Below are 19080 nucleotides of genomic sequence, written 5' to 3' on the forward strand. Positions count from 1 at the left end.
TGAAAATTATTGTGGATGGAGTTTTTTTTGACTAATGATAGGTGCTGGCAACTGTGCATGTACAACGTGCCAAGCTTTTTTTTCACTGAGGTCTTTTTTTTCTCCATCATCTTTTCTAGTATATTTATGATCAGATGTGCTCTCATGCTGCACATATCCTATTGATGGGATTTATAGTTTCAATATATGTTAATTGAAATCACTCATTATTATACTGTTGCCCAATTTGCCAGTGTTCCTAATTTCTGTAAACATTTCTTTATCACTGTTTGTCCTGTCCTGGTTGGATGGTAGTACAGTCCTACCAGTATACTCCTTCCCTTCACACATGGAATGTCTATCCATAAGGAATTCACACTGCTCACTGTTTCATGTAGAATGTTTATTTTGTTAATCTCAATTCAGCCTCTTCCCCCCCCCCCCCCCCCCCCCCCCAACAATTTGGAATCTGGGCACAAATAAACTTAATCTTATGTCACTATCTGAAACACTGTTTTTGTGGTAAATTAATGAGTTTTTCATTTGAAATATATTGAATGTTTTCCTCTTTTATACAATTAGGTATACTATGTTTAACAGCTTTAGACTTGTGCTGTGAGCTTTATTTCTTGCAAATCAAACTCCATAGTTTGAAGGTGCAATTATCAAAGTCACAACTTCTTCAAGATGCCTAATGCTTAAAAAAAATGTATTACAAGAATAAGGAAAATCAGTATACTTAAAATATAATTCAGCTTTCCTGTCCTAGACCCTTAAAGCCCAACTTTATCCATGGTTGAGCTAACACTATGATCATTGTATAATGCTTTCAGTTTTAGTAAAAATTTGGGGGAGAGGTTATGTGTAACAGCCTAATATAAATTGAATTGATCTCATTGTTTGAAACTACTTAGAGCTCAACTGAAATATGACCTATCGCGATTTCTTTAAGTAGCCTTCACATATATATTTTTTTCAGCTATATACTGTTGTACAGCATGTGAAGCACTTCAATGATGTTGTAGAGTTTGGTGAAAATCAAGAGTTTTCTGATGATATTGAATACTTGCTGAGTGGACTGAAGTGCAATCAGCCCATAAACACACGTTGCCTTAGGTAAGCCTAGTGGTTTCCTTCTATAAATGTACCTTATTTTCACAGAGTGTTAAGAGATGTAGTTGATTTTTTCCCCCTTTGTGGCATTTTCCTAATCCACCAGACTTCATACTGTTATTTATCTCTTCCATTTGTAGTTTTAACTCAGACTGTATTAAGATTTCTCCGAGGACAAGCAGGCTGCTTGTTCTCACGACTGGGTGACGTCCGCGGCAGCCCCCACCAACCGGAACAAAACTTGGCGGGCGGTCCCGCACGCAGGGCACGCCCACCGCTCATGCGCTGCCGTCTTCCCGCCCGTGCGTGACCGTTCCCGCTCAGTCTTTTCTTTTCCGCGCCTGGAGAGAGACGTGTTCGCCTCTCTCTTCCTCAGCCCCGGAAACCGGATCGCGTTGTTCGCGAATCTTCGTTTAATTTTTCGTTTATTTTCGTTGCCGCGTTTTCTCTTTAGTTTTTCTCAAAAAAACAAAAAAAAACGCGCTGTACTTCTTTTCCCTCGTCTTTTAGCGGGGGCGCCGCGTTGCGGCCTTGTGGCCGCGTGGTCGATTTCTTTTCGAGGTGTGATTTTACCGCCACCATCGACGGCTTTGATTTCGCCGACGCGATTTTTCCGTCGATGTCCTCGAAGGTCCCGAGTGGATTTAAGAAGTGTGGTCGGTGCGGCTGGCCTATCTCGCAGACCGACACTCACGCTTGGTGCCTCCAGTGCCTCGGGCCGGAGCACGATACCAAGTCGTGTACTTTGTGTCTTGGTCTCCGGAAACGGACTCAAGTAGCGAGGCAAGTTCTTCGGGACCGTCTTTTTGGAACTTGCGCCGGCCCCTCGACGTCGACCTCGACGGCATCGGTATTGACGGCCGGTTCTTCGGTACCGGTATCGATGTCCGCGAAATCGGCACCAATGGCATCGACCCCAGGAGCACAGGTCCCGTCGGCCCGCCGGTCCTCCAGTGACGGCAGGGGTGAGAGGCCGCGTGGGCAATCGGCCCCGGTCACTCCCTCTACCCAGGGCCCTCGGGACCGAACCCTGTCGGACCCGGTCCCTCGAGGCCGAGGGGGATCGACCTCCTCCTCCTCCATTCCACCTAGCGCCGATGACGGGCATCGCAAGAAAACAAAGAAGCACCGTCATCGGTCGCCATCGATGCATCCGACCCCCGGCGCCGGAGAGGAGTCGACGCCGAGAAAGCGTCAGCGTCGAGAGGAGAGGTCCCCCTCTGTAGTAGAGGTACTGCTGCGTCAGGGTTCCAGCACTTCGGTGCAGTTTCCTGGACCCAAGCAGCTTCCGGCACCGACGTCTCTACCAGCCCCCCCGTCTTTCCCGGCAGCGGGCCTGGATTAGTGCCTCCGAGCCATCCTTCCGGGGATCCTGGAAGGGCTGATGCGCCAGACTGTGCCGGTGCCGGGGGTGCTTGCGCCCTCGGCGCCGTTGACTGTGGCGCCGGCGAGCTCTAGCCCGGTGCCGAGGCCTCTGACGCCGCTTGCGGCGCCGGTCTCGACCGCCACGCAGGTGGAGTCCCCGTCGACGTCGATGGAGGGAGCTTCATCCCCGCCGGCGCGGGAGTCCACCGCTCGACGACACCGAGGCCTCGGTGCCTCGACGTCGAGCCGGGCCTGGTTGAGGACTCAGCTGCATGAGCTTATGTCCGACACCGAGGAGGAGGCCTCGTGGGGGGAGGAGGAGGACCCCAGATATTTCTCCTCAGAGGAGTCTGTGGGCCTTCCCTCCGACCCCACGCCTTCACCAGAGAGAAAGCTCTCGCCTCCTGAGAGCCTCTCCTTTGCCTCCTTTGTCAGGGACATGTCTATATGCATTCCCTTCCCCGTGCTCTCTGTGGATGAGCCGAGGGCTGAGATGCTCGAGGTCCTCGATTATCCATCACCACCTAGAGAGTCATCCACGGTACCGTTGCACAATGTCCTCAAAGAGACACTGCTTCGGAACTGGGTGAGACCATTATCTAATCCCATCATCCCCAAGAATGCAGAGTCCCAATACAGAATCCACTCGGACCCAGAGTTAATGCGGCTCCAATTGCCTCATGACTCGGCGGTCGTGGACTCTGCTCTCAAGAGGGCACGGAGTTCGAGGGATACCGCCTCGGCGCCCCCGGGGCGGGAGTCTCGCACTCTGGACTCATTTGGGAGGAAGGCCTACCAATCTTCCATGCTCGTGACCCGCATCCAGTCTTACCAGCTCTACATGAGCATTCACATGCGGAATAATGTGAAGCAACTGGCGGACCTGGTTGACAAGCTCCCGCCGGAGCAGTTCAGGCCTTTTCAGGAGGTGGTCAGGCAGCTGAAGGGGTGCAGAAAGTTCCTGTCCAGGGGTATATATGACACCTGTGATGTGGCATCTCGTGCTGTGGCCCAGGGTATAGTGATGCGCAGGCTCTCATGGCTGCGTGCCTCTGACCTGGACAACCGCACCCAGCAGAGACTGGCCGACGTCCCTTGCTGGGGGGATAATATTTTTGGTGAGAAGGTCGAGCAGCTGGTGGACCAACTGCATCAGCGGGAAACCGCCCTCGACAAGCTCTCCCACCGGGCGCCTTCAGCATCCACCTCAGCAGGTGGACGTTTTTCCCGGGCCCGGCAGGCTGCGCCCTATGCTTTTCCCAAGCGTAGGTACACCCAGCCGGCCCGAAGGCCTCGTCAGGCACAGGGACAGTCCCAGCATTCTCGTTCTCGTCAACAGCGTGCGCCTAAGCAGCCCCCTGCGCCTCCACAGCAAAAGCTGGGGATGGGCTTTTGACTGGATCCATGGGAACATAGCCGCCCTCAAAGTGTCCGTACCGGACGATCTGCCGGTCGGAGGGAGGTTAAAATTTTTTCACCAAAGGTGGCCTCCGACCAGTGGGTTCTCCAAATAGTGCGGTGTGGATACGCCCTGAATTTGGCCTCCCTGCCACCAAATTGTCCTCCGGGAGCTCAATCCTTCAGCTCCCATCACAAGCAGGTACTTGCAGAGGAACTCTCCGCCCTTCTCAGCGCCAATGCGGTCGAGTCCTTACCACCCGGGTAGGAAGGGCAGGGATTCTATTCCAGGTACTTCCTTGTGGAAAAGAAAACGGGGGGGATGCGTCCCATCCTAGACCTGAGAGGCCTGAACAAATTCCTGGTCAAAGAAAAGTTCAGGATGCTTTCCTTGGGCACCCTTCTGCCAATGATTCAGAAAAACGATTGGCTATGTTCCCTGGATTTAAAGGACGCATATACTCACATCCCGATACTGCCAGCTCACAGACAGTATCTCAGATTCCGCCTGGGCACACGGCACTTTCAGTATTGTGTGCTGCCCTTTGGGCTCGCCTCTGCCCCACGGGTGTTTACAAAGTGCCTCGTGGTGGTAGCGGCGTATCTACGCAAGCTGGGAGTGCACGTGTTCCCATATCTCGACGATTGGCTGGTCAAGAACACCTCGGAGGCAGGAGCCCTCCGGTCCATGGAGTGCACTATTCAACTCCTGGAGCTGCTGGGGTTTGTGATAAATTACCCAAAGTCCCATCTCCAGCCAGCCCAGTCTCTGGAATTCATAGGAGCACTGCTGAATACCCAGACGGCTCAGGCCTTCCTTCCCGAAGCGAGGGCCAACAACCTCCTGTCCCTGGCTTCACAGACCAGAGCGTCTCAGCAGATCACAGCTCGGCAGATGTTGAGACTTCTGGGTCATATGGCCTCCACAGTTCATGTGACTCCCATGGCTCGTCTTCACATGAGATCTGCTCAATGGACCCTAGCTTTCCAGTGGTTTCAAGCCACCGGAAATCTAGAAGATGTCATCCGCCTCTCCACCAGTTGCCGCACTTCACTGCTCTGGTGGACCATTCGGACCAATTTGACCCTGGGACGTCCATTCCAAATTCCACAGCCCACGAAAGTGCTGACGACGGATGCATCTCGCCTGGGGTGGGGAGCTCATGTCGATGGGCTTCACACCCAGGGACTATGGTCCCTCCAGGAAAAGGATCTGCAGATCAACCTCCTGGAGCTCCGAGCGATCTGGAACGCACTGAAGGCTTTCAGAGATCGGCTGTCCTGTCAAATTATCCAAATTCGGACAGACAATCAGGTTGCAATGTATTACATCAACAAGCATGGGGGCACCGGCTCTCGCCCCCTGTGTCAGGAAGCCGTCTGGATGTGGCGCTGGGCTTGCCAGTTCGGCATGCTCCTCCAAGCCACATACCTGGCAGGCGTAAACAACAGTCTGGCCGACAGACTGAGCAGAGTCATGCAACTGCACGAGTGGTCGCTCCATTCCAGAGTGGGGCACCCCCTCGGTGGACCTTTTCGCCTCTCGGACCAACCACAAGCTGCCCCTGTTCTGTTCCAGACTTCAGACACACGGCAGACTAGCGTCGGATGCCTTTCTCCTTCATTGGGGGACCGGCTTCCTGTATGCTTATCCTCCCATACCTTTGGTGGGGAAGACCTTACTGAAGCTCAGGCAAGACCGCGGCACCATGATTCTGATAGCGCCCTTTTGGCCCCGTCAGATCTGGTTCCCTCTTCTTCTGGAGTTGTCCTCAGAAGAACCGTGGAGATTGGAGTGTTTTCCGACTCTCATTTCGCAGAACGACGGAGCGTTGCTGCACCCCAACCTTCAGTCTCTGGCTCTCACGGCCTGGATGTTGAGGGCGTAGACTTCACTGCGTTGGGCCATCTCTATGCTGATGACTCCCAAATCTACCTTTCTACCCCTGATATCTCACCTTGCATCCAAACCAAAGTTTCAGCGTGCTTGTCTGACATTGCTGCCTGGATGTCTCAACGCCACCTGAAATTAAATATGACCAAAACCGAGCTTCTCATTTTCCCCCCCAATCCCACCTCCCCGCTCCCCCCGTTTTCTATTTCTGTTGATGGCTCTCTCATTCTCCCTGTCTCCTCAGCTCGAAACCTTGGGGTCATCTTTGACTTCTCTCTCCTTCTCTGCTCATATCCAGCAGATTGCCAAGACCTGTCGTTTCTTTCTTTACAACATCCGTAAATTCCGCCCCTTTCTTTCCGAGCACTCTACCAAAACCCTCATTCACACCCTTGTCACCTCTCATTTAGACTACTGCAATCTGCTTCTTGCTAGCCTCCCACTTAGTCACCTCTCCCCTCTCCAGTCGGTTCAAAACTCTGCTGCCCGTCTCATCTTCCGCCAGGGTCGCTTTACTCATACTACCCCTCTCCTCAAGACCCTTCACTGGCTCCCTATCCGTTTTTGCATCCTGTTCAAACTTCTTCTACTAACCTATAAATGTATTCACTGTGCTGCTCCCCAGTATCTCTCCACCCTCGTCCTTCCCTACACCCCTTCCCGTGCACTCCGCTCCATGGATAAATCCTTCTTATCTGTTCCCTTCTCCACTACTGCCAACTCCAGACTTCGCGCCTTCTGTCTCGCTGCACCCTACGCCTGTAATAAACTTCCTGAGCCCCTACGTCTTGCCCCATCCTTGGCCACCTTTAAATCTAGACTGAAAGCCCACCTCTTTAACATTGCTTTTGACTTGTAACCACTTGTAACCACTCGCCTCCACCTACCATCCTCTCTTCCTTCCCGTTCACATTAATTAATTTGATTTGCTTACTTTATTTTTTTGTCTATTAGATTGTAAGCTCTTTGAGCAGGGACTGTCTTTCTTCTATGTTTGTGCAGCGCTGCGTATGCCTTGTAGCGCTACAGAAATGCTAAATAGTAGTAGTAATAGTAGTAGTAGTAGCCTGTCTGAGGGTGTCTCCCGTGTCTTGCTTTCCTCTAGGAAGGATTCCACTAAAAAAGAGTTACTTTTTCAAGTGGAGGAGGTTTGTCTTTTGGTGTGAGAGCAAGGCCCTAGAACCTCGTTCTTGCCCTGCACAGAACCTGCTTGAATACCTTCTGCACTTATCAGAGTCTGGCCTCAAGACCAACTCAGTAAGGAATCACCTTAGTGCGATTAGTGCTTACCATTATCATGTGGAAGGTAAAGCCATCTCTGGAGAGCCTTTAGTCGTTCGTTTCATGAGAGGCTTGCTTTTGTCAAAGCCCCCTATCAAGCCTCCTGCAGTGTCATGGGATCTCAACGTCGTCCTCACCCAGCTGATGAAACCTCCTTTTGAGCCACTGAATTCCTGCCATCTGAAGTACTTGACCTGGAAGATCATTTTCTTGGTGGCAGTTACTTCAGCTCGTAGGGTCAGTGAGCTTCAAGCCCTGGTAGCTCATGCTCCGTATACCAAATTTCATCACAACAGAGTAGTGCTCCGCACTCACCCTAAGTTCCTGCCGAAGGTGGTGTCGGAGTTCCATCTTAACCAGTCAATTGTCTTGCCAACATTCTTTCCCAGACCGCATACCCGCCCTGCTGAGCTTCAGTTGCACACATTGGACTGCAAGACAGCATTGGCCTTCTACTTGGAGCGGACACAGCCCCACAGACAGTCCACCCAATTGTTTGTTTCTTTCGACCCTAACAGGATTGGGGTCGCTGTCGGGAAACGCACCATCTCCAATTGGCTAGCAGATTGCATTTCCTTCATTTATGCCCAGGCTGGGCTGACTCTAGAGGGCCATGTCACGGCTCATAGTGTCAGAGCCATGGCAGCGTCGGTGGCTCACTTGAAGTCAGCCACTATTGAAGAGATTTGCAAAGCTGCGACGTGGTCATCTGTCCACACATTCACATCACATTACTGCCTCCAGAAGGATACCTGACGCGACAGTCGGTTCGGGCAGTTGGTGCTGCAGAATCTGTTTGGGGTGTAAATCCAACTCCACCCTCCAGGACCCGAATTTATTCTGGTCAGGCTGCACTCTCAGTTAGTTGTTCTTCGTAGGTCAATTTTCTGTTGTTCCCTCACCGTTGCGAGGTTAAATTGACCTGGGTTCTTGTTTTGAGTGAGCCTGAGAGCTAGGGATACCCCAGTCGTGAGAACAAGCAGCCTGCTTGTCCTCGGAGAAAGTGAATGATACATACCTGTAGCAGGTGTTCTCCGAGGACAGCAGGCTGATTGTTATCACCTTCCCTCCCTCCTCCCCTTTGGAGTTGCGTTTCATCATTTTTGGCTTGTCATTCAACTGAGCGGGAATGGTCACGCACGGGCGGGAAGACGGCCGTGTATGCGCGGTGGGCGTGCCCTGCGTGCGGGACCGCCCGCGAAGTTTTGTTCCGGTTGGTGGGGGCTGCCGCGGACGTCACCCAGTCGTGATAACAATCAGCCTGCTGTCCTCGGAGAACACCTGCTACAGGTATGTATCATTCACTTTCTTTGTGGAAATATTAGATTTTTGTATTTTGAGAACTTTTTAGAACTTATTTTTATATCAGTCTCCTGTGTATCAACCATTGACTTTCTAAACTAATTCTTTGGTGCTTTCTGCCATTTAACTTAAGCCTAGATTTTTCTATAAAAATCATATAGTCTATGCTGTTCAAAAGACTTTGCATTACATCAGAAATGTATATGTTTCTGGACTGTCTGTACATTGCTATGTGGAAGGTTCCTGGTTAATTTTCTTGGTTTAGGTTGGAAGGTGAGTTTTTATTGCTCAGTGCAGAGGGAAGATAGGAGAATACAGGGATACGTGATAATTTCCCAAGGGTTAATTCTGAGTCCTGGACCCTGACTGAGGACTGTCACTGTGGTGATAAAAATTAGACATCTTGGGAGGTAGGAGCAGGGGTGGAGAAGAGAGGTTATAGTACAAAGGCCCTGGGTAGCTGTGAATGAAAGCTCATAGCACCAGATTCTATCCCTGGTTCTAACTGAACTGAAAGCCTAAAGGAGCAAGAGGAAATGTCTTGGTTTAAAAAAACCCCACAAATGCACTCATTTGCTGTACATATATAAAACTGCAGCTATAATGAGCATCTGTATATTTTTACAAAGTAGGGATATGTTTCATATATACCCGTCTTTCTCCAAGGACAAGCAGGCTGCTCGTTCTCACATGTGGGTCGACGTCTGCGTCGGCCCAGGAATCGGCATTTTGCCCGTCGCATGAGCGTTCTTCCTCAGTTTTTTCTTGTGGCGGAAAGAGAGCGTTTTTCGGCTCTTCTCTTCCTTTGGCCCAGGAGAGAGTCTTTCACGACTAACTCTAATTTTCTTTTTCTTTTCATTAAAAAAAAAAATTACCTAACCCGATATTTTTTCCTTAGTTTTAGCCCCTTTTTATAAGTTTTTTTTCTTTTTCGACGCGGCCAGGTTTTAGGCCGCTCGCTCGGGTTCTCCCCTCTTTCTTTTGTGCCCTTTTTCTTTTCAAAGGCACAATCGCGTCTCTTGATTTCGCCGAAGCCGTTTTTCCTTCCATGTAATTGAAGACACCCAGCGGCTTCAAGTGTTTTACTCGGTGCAACCGGACCATCTCAGGTACCAATACCCACGCTTGGTGTATCCAGTGCCTTGGGCCCGACCATAGCCCAGCCGCTTGTAGTCTGTTTCTTCGTATGAAGAAACAGACTCAAGTGTCTTAAGAAGCCCAACGAGAAAAGCTTTTTGGGGCTCAGTCCGGTCCTTCAACGTCGACATCAACAGGAGCATCGATGTCAGGAAGAAAGGTAATGGCTACTGAGAGACCAACTCGGGCTGAGAGCAGTGAGACGTTGAGTAGGTCTCCTTGAAGCCTCCTGTTATGCAGGCCCCCCGGCACCGGCCTTCGTCTGCCCCGGCCCTGAGGAGACGAGAGGATTCCATGTCCTCGTCGGTACCGAGGAGTCTCAACGATGGGCGGCTGCCACCCAGGTAGACTCCCCTTCGACATCGATGGAGGGAGCTTCGCCACAGTCAGACCGGGCGTCGGCATCTCGACCTTGCTATAGAGGACATCGTTCCTCGGCGTCGAGGCAGGTTCAGTGTCGAAGCACCTTAACTCAGGTTCTATCTGATACTGAGCAGGAGCGTTCGTGGGAGTCAGATGAGGATCCCAGGTACTTCTCTTCTGATGAGTGCTTTGGAATTCCCTCTGATCCTTCTCCTCCGCCTGAAAGGAGACTATCTCCACGGGAGAGTCTGTCCTTTTCCTCTTTTGTCCGGGAAATGGCTACAGCTATTCTCGTCAACAGCGTGCGACTAAGGCTCATAATGCTCCCCAGCAAAAGCAAGGGACAGGCTTTTGACTGGCTCCAGTGAAACATAGCCTCAATAAAAGTGTCCGTACCCGCCGACTTACCAGTTGGAGGCAGGTTGATATTCTTATAACCTCCGACAGGTGGGTTCTTCAAATAGTTAGGATACACCCTCAATCTGGAATCCAGTCCTCCAAATTGCCCACCAGGAGCTCATTCTTACTGCTCCCAGCACGAACAGGTATTTGCAGAGGAACTCTCCGCCCTTCTAAAGGCCAATGTGGTCGAAACCGTTCCACCAGGGGAAGAAGGGCGGGGATTCTATTCCAGGTACTTCCTTGTGCAAAAGAAAACGGGCGGATGTGTCCCATCGTAGACCTAAGAGCCCTGAACAAAGTTCTAGTCCGAGAAAAGTTCAGGATGGTTTCTCTGGGCACCCTTCTTCCCATGATTCAAGAAAACGATTGGCTATGTTCTCTAGACTTAAAGGATGCTTATACACATATCTCGATACTTCCAGCTCACAGGAAGTATCTTCAATTTCTGGTCTGTAATTTTCTGGATCACCCTTGAACCCATTTAAAAAATTGGCATCACATTGGCCACTCTCTGGCTGTAACCTGTCATTAAAATCGTCCGTAGTACTTGATCACTAGCAGCAGTTTCATGTTTGAGTAATTTCAATACCCTGCAGTGTATACCATCTGGTCCAGGTGATTTATCACTTTGAACTTGTCAATTTGGCTCAGTACGTCTTCCAACTTCACGGAGATTTTTCAGTTTTTCCATATTGTCACCCCTGAAAACCATTTCCAGTATAGATAAATCTCTTACTCTTCTTCCATAAAGATCGAAGGAAAGAATTTATTCAATTTCCCTGCTATGGCCTTGTGCTCCTTTTGGTCCTTCCTGATCCAAGAGTCCCACAAATTGCCTCGCAGTCTTCCTGCTTTTGATATACCTGAAAAAAGTATTACTATGAGGTTTTGTTTCTGCAGCAAGTTTTTTTTCATATTCTCTTTTAGCCTTCTTTATCAATGCTTTGCATCTGGCTTGACAGTGCTTATGCTGCTTCTTATTTTCTTCATTTGGATCCTTTTTCCATTTTTTAAAGAATGTTCTTTTGGCTCTTTCCAAATGAATTTGATTTCTTTAACTGGATGACTAGAGAGCTGATAAAGGACATATGCTAGATGTAATCTTCTTGGGTTTCAGCAAAGCCTTTGATATGGTTCCTCACAAGAGGCTCATGTTTAAGCTGAGCAGTATGAAGTTAGAACACATAGTGGTAAACTGGATTGGAAATTGGTTGACTGGCAGATGACAGAGGGCAGTGGTAAAAGGAACCTGCTCGGAGACAAGGAAAGTGAATAGTGTAGAGCCTCAGGGTTCAGTACTGGGGTGATTCTATGTAGCATATATGTGAGCAACTTTACCAAATGATTAGGAGGAAAGGTTTGCCTTTTTGCAGATTCCATGAAGATTACAAACAGTGGATACCCAGGAGGGAATAGAAAACATTAGGAGAGATCTTCAAACGTTAGAAGAATGGTCTAAGGATCGACAGTTGAAATTTAATTCAAAGAAGTGCAAGGTGATGCACTTGGGATTCAGAAATCTAAAGAAGACGTACCAGATTAGAGATAAAACTGATAAGCATAACTCAGGAGAGGGACCGTGAGGTGAAAGTATCTGAGGATCTTAAGGTAGCCAAACAAGATGATGGCTTTAGCCAGAAGGATGCTAGGCTGCACTGAAAGAGATCCAACCAGCAGAAGAAAAGAAGTGTTGATGCCACTGTACAAGTCATTGGTGAGGCCTCACTTGGAGTATTGTGTTCAGTTTTGGAGGCTGTATATTGCTAAGACTTGAAAGTGGTTCAAAGAGCAGCAAATATTATATGGGGTTTGGTCAAAAATATATGAGAGGAGAGACTTGAGGAACTGAATATGTATACCCTAGAGGAAAGGAGTGATAGGGGTGAGATGATACAGACATTTAAATATTTGAAAGACCTTAATATTGAGCCCTCCACTAGCAAATCGCTTGCTGTTCAAGAAAATTGTATGTGTACCAAATTGCAAGCTATACTACTCTAACAATGTATTTGAGTCAAGTAGGGTTTGATTGTAGGAGGAAAAGACCTCAGGTACTCAGTGTGCTACTCCAGGGTTTGATCATGGATTTAGCCATTCAGCCACTGAGTGAGCTTCATTGGTCTAAAAACCTCCAGTCTAATTCTTCCTTTATTTTTTACTTTTTATTATAGTTTGTTTTTTATTTTTTTTGTTTTTTACTTTGTGTCTGTTGGATCTGTATATATTTCTTTAAAGATCTAACCAATTCAACCAGAGTTTAAAAACATAGCCATTCTGACTGTAAAGAGCGCTTCTCTTTGCTCTGCCTCTGTTTGGCAATATCTTGGTTGTTATCTTAACAGAGAGCCTCCATTTCACTAGTGCTTCTTTGGGAGACTAACCATCCTTGTCAGTATTCTTCAACACCATTCTGTTAACAAATGAACACAAAATTAAATGTCATTCTACGTGCCTCAGATTCCAAACGAAATTTAGGAGAGACTGACTATGATAACTTCTACCTTTTAAGCCACTTGCGTGTGTCTGTTCGCAAGGTCCTGCTCAAAGATGGCGCCTAGTACTTTTAAAGGGACGCTAATCTGAAATAGCCAATAGGCTCTTTCTTCAACGATGATGTCACCATTTTATCTGACTAATTCTTCAGGCAGACTTTCTAAATAACCTTCTTGTAATACAGGAGAGGTTTTCCGAAATATCCTTATAAAAGTGGTTTCCACTCAATTCTGTTAAGTCCTTTTGGGAATGTTGATTGCAATTTGTGAATCCATCTCTGTTCAACTTGTAGTTTGCATTCTCTGTTACCTCGGATAGATGCTGGTACATGATCTATGACAATGCGTCAGTAATCTTGAAAACAGTGTTCATACTCGATACTATGCGTCATTCTTGGTGCTTCCTTTTTCTGATGGATTAAATTATGTTTATGTTCACTCAATCATTGTTTTAAAACCCTAGTAGTTTTTCCTATGTAGAGTTTCCTAAAGGGACAAATCAATATATACACTACATATGAGCTGTTGCAATCAGTCTTATATTGCAAAAAAATATTTTTTGTTGTTAACGGGATTGATAAATTCTTTAGAATTTAACATGTTAGGACAGAAAATACATTTTCCATAGCTAAAAATGACCTCCCGGGATTGTACTGTCAACCCGAATCTCATTATTATATAGAATTTCTTTGACATTAGTTTTGCGGGAGTAAGCTATTCTTAATTGATGATTTCTAAGTGCTGGATGTGTTTGTATTATTCTCCAGTGTTGTTTGATGATATTTCTTCTACTGAGATGCCTTGAGCATATTGGAGAATACAGGTTTGAATGTCCTCCTGATCATTTTTGGGCTTGGGGTTTAACAACCGTTCCCTATGGTTGTGTTTAACTCTCGTGTATGCTTGTTGTAAGATTTTTTCAGGATATCCTCTTTGCAACAATTTGGTAGTAAACTGATTAGAATGTTTTGTAAAACTTTCTTTTTGCGTACAAATCCCTGTACCGTAAATACTGAGAAAACGGCAAACTTCTTTTAATCACCTTAATATGCAAACAAATCTTTTCCAGAGAAGGGAAACTGGAGGACCAAACTGGAAGACATGAGTTCAGGTTGCAGGAAGGTCGAAAGGAGTCTTGTCAGGAAATACTTTTTCATGGAAAGGGTGATGGATGCCTGGAATACCCTCCCACGGGAAGTGGAGGAGATGAAAACGATAAACAGAATTTAAAAAAATGTGTAGGATAAATACAAAGGATTCCAATATGGAAAGAGAATGGAAGCAATACAAAACTTAGTGGTACGTAGACAATAACTCTGGTAATTGGGAAATAAGGCCAGTTCTAAGCATACTTCTATGGTCTGTGCCTCAATTATGGCTAGACACATCTGTATTGGCTGGAGTGGTCTTTGACGACAGTGCGGTAGTTGGGGCGTATGTCCAATGGTGGGCACACTTCTATGGTCTGTACCCTGAAAATGGCAAGGACAGATAAAGATATATGTGTTATATTGCAGCAAATGCTGAGAGTATGTTGGAGAGACTGGATCGACCGTGCAGGACTTTGTCTGCTGCCATTTTCCACATTACTATGTTGTTATGCTTTACAGTAGAATAGGAAAGATCTGTGGGCCAAGCTACTTGACTACTGTCGGAGCCCCCTCCCCCCCCCTCCTAAAAAAAAAAAAAGGATTGTGAGGGGCAGCTTTCAGCCTCCATGCTGGGAAGATCTGAGTGGCATTTTTGCCTGTTCCCTCTTGAACACAGTAAAGGTGCCGTTTTGTGGCCCCTGGTAGAGGTCTCCTGTGTACACTGTTTGCTTGGGTGTAGAGAGGCTGTATGCCACTGGCTCTCAAACCTAGTCCTGAAGGCCCCCCAGCCAATCAGGTTTGTAGGCTATCCACAGTGAATATTCATGAGAGAAATTTGCATGCACTGCCTCCACTACTTGCAAATCTATCATGAATATTCATTGTGGATATCCTGAAAACCTGAGTGGCTGGGGGGCCTTCATGACCAGGTTTGCTCAGTACTTTGTGTTGGCAGAGTCCAGAGTCACTTCCCTTGGAAGCTGAGAGTTTTTTTTGTTTTGCTACTTCAGGGCAGCTGGTTCTTTCCTAGGTTTCCACCCCAGCTCTCATCCCAGTAAATGCCTGATATGCTTCATCAGGGGATCCTTCATGGGTACCACCAACCAGGAACTAATCACAACGCTACAAGGTAAGTTGGTTTGAGGGCCCCATGTGAGGCTTGGGGGTTCTGGTACAACTGGTTGGAATTTTGGCAAGCTCCTTTGGACACCTCTTTTGGTTTGAGCAGTGGACTTAGAGGTGCAGTTCTTCAGTTCAATGCAATGGATGCTTCTTGTGCTCTTGGTCAACTTCTATTCTCAGCATACCCTTAACTCTTCAGAGGATCCCTCTACATGTGTAAAAGCTGGGTGTTAGGTTTTGGAAGGTTCTAGGTTTACATACATGCCACCCTAATCTCTCCAACTTCCACCCCCAATTCTGTTCTGACTTAAATACCAATCTCCCATCCTTCTCTTTCCATCTCTCCTTAATTTTATCCCTCCTTACCCTTTCTCCTAAATTACTCTATCCTATCCTGTCTATCCTCTTTTATCCTAGTCATATATTATCTAGCTCAACTTATCATACACTACTAAGCCCAACTTTACATTGTTTTACTACTATTTTATTAAAATTCTATTAACTTTGTATTTCAAATTACTATGTAAGCCGCATTGAGCCTGCATTGTGTGGGAAAGCTCAGGGTACAAATGTAATAATAATAATAAAAATACAGTGTGCTACTCAGTTTTGTTTCTGTTTGGGGACACTTAATGGGAAAAAATATCCTAGTTCATAACTGAGCAGCTCAATCTAAGCTCAGACTGGCTGCTCAGTTCCCTAGAGTGTTCACTAACTCTTTGAGGTTCCTGCTGTTCTCCTCCCTTGTGTGTGGAGGTTTATGGGTGAAAGCACTTGTATTGGATTCATCCCTTCTGCCCAGCCAGTGCTCTCTCAGGACCTGCTGTTCATGTGGGCTTCTGAGGCTTGGTTCTTGGGAACAATGGGTAGAGTACCCTCTTCTGGTCACTTTTGTTAGTCTGTCCTCCATCCTAGCCTAGCTCTTCTCTTCTTTAAGGAGTGAGGGGAAGTAGAAAGGTTGGGAGCAGGCACTTTTTGTTTCTAATGCACTGCAGATTGAACTTCGGAGGTGATGCCCTCACCTAGAGGGAATGCTTTGTTCAGGTTGAACCTTGTACCTGAAGGATTTGTCTATCAGGTCTAGGGTGGCATAAAATTTCTAGACTTATTCTGTCTATACAGGAACCTTGGTTCATTCAGAAAGCTAAGGTGGTGATCCCTTGTCTTGTATTCCCTGATAGTGGATGTCATCTCCCAGCAAGTTCAAGTTCACACGTTCACTGGCAGAGGAGCCAGTGCAGCACAACCCATGGAAGGGTTGAGCTGTGCATGAGGATTGAGGAACTGTCCAATCTGCTAGGGAATCCACACATTTATTAGCAGAGGAGTGCTGTTCCAGTGGTCTCGATGAAAGGTATTACCCCATGGGGATAAGTTGAGGAGTTCTAGATATCTTTCAGGAGGCAGGATACACTCATGAGATGGGTCTCTCAGACGGCTCTCCCTTCACAGTATTCAGGTTGGGAGTTAGGGGTGACCCTTAGGGGTCCCTTCTTAGTTATAGTCTGGTCTCTGGGTCCGTTCACTTCTTTATTCTTGTCTGCTGTGGCAGCCAGGCATCTTAGAGAGTACTGCCAGGCTTTTCATCTTCACTGAGTTTCAATTTTAGGGGGAAAGCTCCCCTAGGCCATTGTTTCCTCTCTTACCTGGTGCTCGGTTGCTTTGTCTTCGTCATGCAGAGCACAATCTGTGGGTGGCTCACAGTAGGGTTGCAGGGGCTCACTTTGGTTGAAAAAGAGAGAAAAAAAAAGTTTCTCTAATATGTGAGTGATAAGTGTGGATAATTAGTGTTGCTGGTTTCCCCTTGCATTAGATACTTCATACCCCCTCTCCCTCCTTTAATTTGGGGAAAGATGAGCAGCAGTTAAAGGTTTTGTTTGGTCCTCCTTTTCAGGAGCTAAAGTTCAACATTTTTTAGGCTGTCTCCAGTCCTCCTTATTGCATGCCGGCTTCAAGCAGTAGGCTCCTTAAGTATGTTTGAAGTTACTACTAGCTGTTCAATATCTGTATTGCTCTGGTTCATAGCAAAACATTTTGGCTGGTGGGCACCTGAGATGGTGCTTTATGGAGCCTCTATCTACTTTGGCATCTGCCTTGGCAGTGAGGCTGCATTCTCCAGATACACACAGGGCGGGGATCCTATTTTCTTCTTTGCCCAATTCAGTTTCATTTCTGGTCAGCTCTGAGCAGAGAATTCTGAATTTGCACTGCACAGGGATCTGCCTGGGCTCCGGCCCTGCTATGTACTCCCAGCATTGCAGTTATCCTTGGGGCTCTTTGTTTCCTGTGCAGGTTTGTCTGGTCTCTTGGACATTGGTCTTGCAAGTTCAGTCTCCAAACAGCCACAACTCCTGGTTCAGAGTGCTTTAGTGAGAGTGATCACCTCCATGTCTTTATTCTAGGCCTGAAGGGAAAAATTCTGAACCGAACTGTGGATGCTAATGTGGGTTCTTCTGCTTCATTGTTCGTGTAGTGGCTGCCCTATATGCAGTTTTATGGGACTGGTATATTGAGCACATGTTGATGGGAAGATGACCAGTATGTGCCCGCAACTGGGTAAATATTGGCTCAAGTTCATAGTTATATTCTTTGAACAACCCTTTACCCCAGGCCAGGATTTGATTGACCTAGGTCTGGCTTGAGCATACCAGTCACCCTAGCTTCTCACCTTTTAGAGTTCTCTTGGGGTGGATTGAGGTTGGATGGGTCTGGTGCTTGCTAGCGTGGTGGGGTGGGGACAGTTGTCTCCTATCAAATGTATTTCAGCTGCTTCCAATCTTACTCCTTCTCCATTTTCAGAGCAGGCTGATTTCTGGCTATTTAGGGCTCTAGCAGGTCCTCCCCATAGTCAGCAAGACTGCACAGCGTCATCATGGAGGTCCTTCAGATAGTTGCTGGGTCCAGTTTATTCAGACCAGAGTCCGATGTGATTCATTTTCTTTCTCCTTTGGCACTGTGCGTGGGTCTGATCTAAGTATCAATGGTCTTGGTTCCACCCTTGGTATGTTTTGATCACATTTTTAGCATGTAGATTGCCTCTTAAATGGAAACTGTTCTGCCTCTTGAGTTTCCAAGCCCTTAGCATGTGAGACTAGGAGCTTAGGCCTTTGAATGATGTCATTTCTATCATTGCCTGACTCCGTGCAGATCCTGGAAGCAGAGGTTTCTCCACTATGATAAGGCCATCTGGGTGAGTCCCTGGTCTTCCTTCTACCCATGGTTCTTTGAGCTTTGGTACAGTCCACTTCTCTGGACTGCTCAAGCAAGATGATAAAGAAGGTTACATTGTTCTTACCTACTAACTTCCTTTCTTTGAATCCTGTTAGTCTGGTCCAGGACTCACCTGGGAAAACTGTGGCTGGACTTCTTCAATGTGCACTCCTTTAGGATGTGCCATCTTAATGTGTCTTTCTAGAACCTTTGGTGAATTCTGTTGGTCCTAGTGCTGGTGGGCCCTAGGTTCAGTCCTTATGACTCCATAATGTTTCTTAATACTGTAGAGTTTGTGATTCTCTCTGAGTGTCGGCAGTAAGTCTCTATAATAAGATATAGATTCTGCCTCACTGGGGATGTTAAAATGATACACCATAATAATAGCACATTAAGTTAGTGATCTTGTCTCCTGTTCTATTCTATTATAGTTTTATTCTATAGTGTTTTATATCAAGTTCATCTATTCGCTGTATCAAGTGTTACAGGTCTCTTTTTTTTTTTTGTCAATATTATATTGACAAGTTCCAGGGCTGCACCATCACTTATACCGGTGATGGCATCACTGAATTGTCAGTTGTCTCTGCCTCCTATCTGCTGGTATAGGGACAGTGCGCCTATCTGGACTAGTCTAGCCAGGGCTCTTCAAGGAAAGGAAATTATCAGGTAAGAATAAAGTTCACCTTAACTCAGTGCAATGCCATCTTAGTTGCCTGGTGAAATTTAGCACAAAGAGACATTTGTTCTTTGAGGCACCATTATCACTCTATTGTCTGGTTCAGAATTGGTACCTGAAGTTGTACACTATTGGCCACCTTTGTCTCCAGGCTCTAACCTTTCACAAAGTGGTCTGGATTTTATCCTTCCTTCCATAGACAGTGAAGAATATTTGAAGGAATACCTTTGATCTGTGCCGACTTCCAGTGAGGAA

The 19080-nt window shown here is 47.0% G+C and overlaps 1 protein-coding gene across 1 annotated transcript in view; it reads left to right on the forward strand.

Moving 5' to 3' along the window:
- The window catches only part of WAPL (WAPL cohesin release factor), a 428526-nt gene that overhangs the window by 180802 nt on the left and 228644 nt on the right, over positions 1-19080 (forward strand). The window contains exon 6 of the mRNA XM_030204989.1: positions 959-1095. Within this exon, the coding sequence (XP_030060849.1) occupies positions 959-1095 (137 nt within the window). The remainder of the gene's footprint in view (positions 1-958; positions 1096-19080) is intronic.

The sequence above is a fragment of the Microcaecilia unicolor genome, chromosome 5 (assembly GCF_901765095.1).
Source record: "Microcaecilia unicolor chromosome 5, aMicUni1.1, whole genome shotgun sequence".
NCBI classification, from domain to species: Eukaryota; Metazoa; Chordata; class Amphibia; order Gymnophiona; family Siphonopidae; genus Microcaecilia; species Microcaecilia unicolor.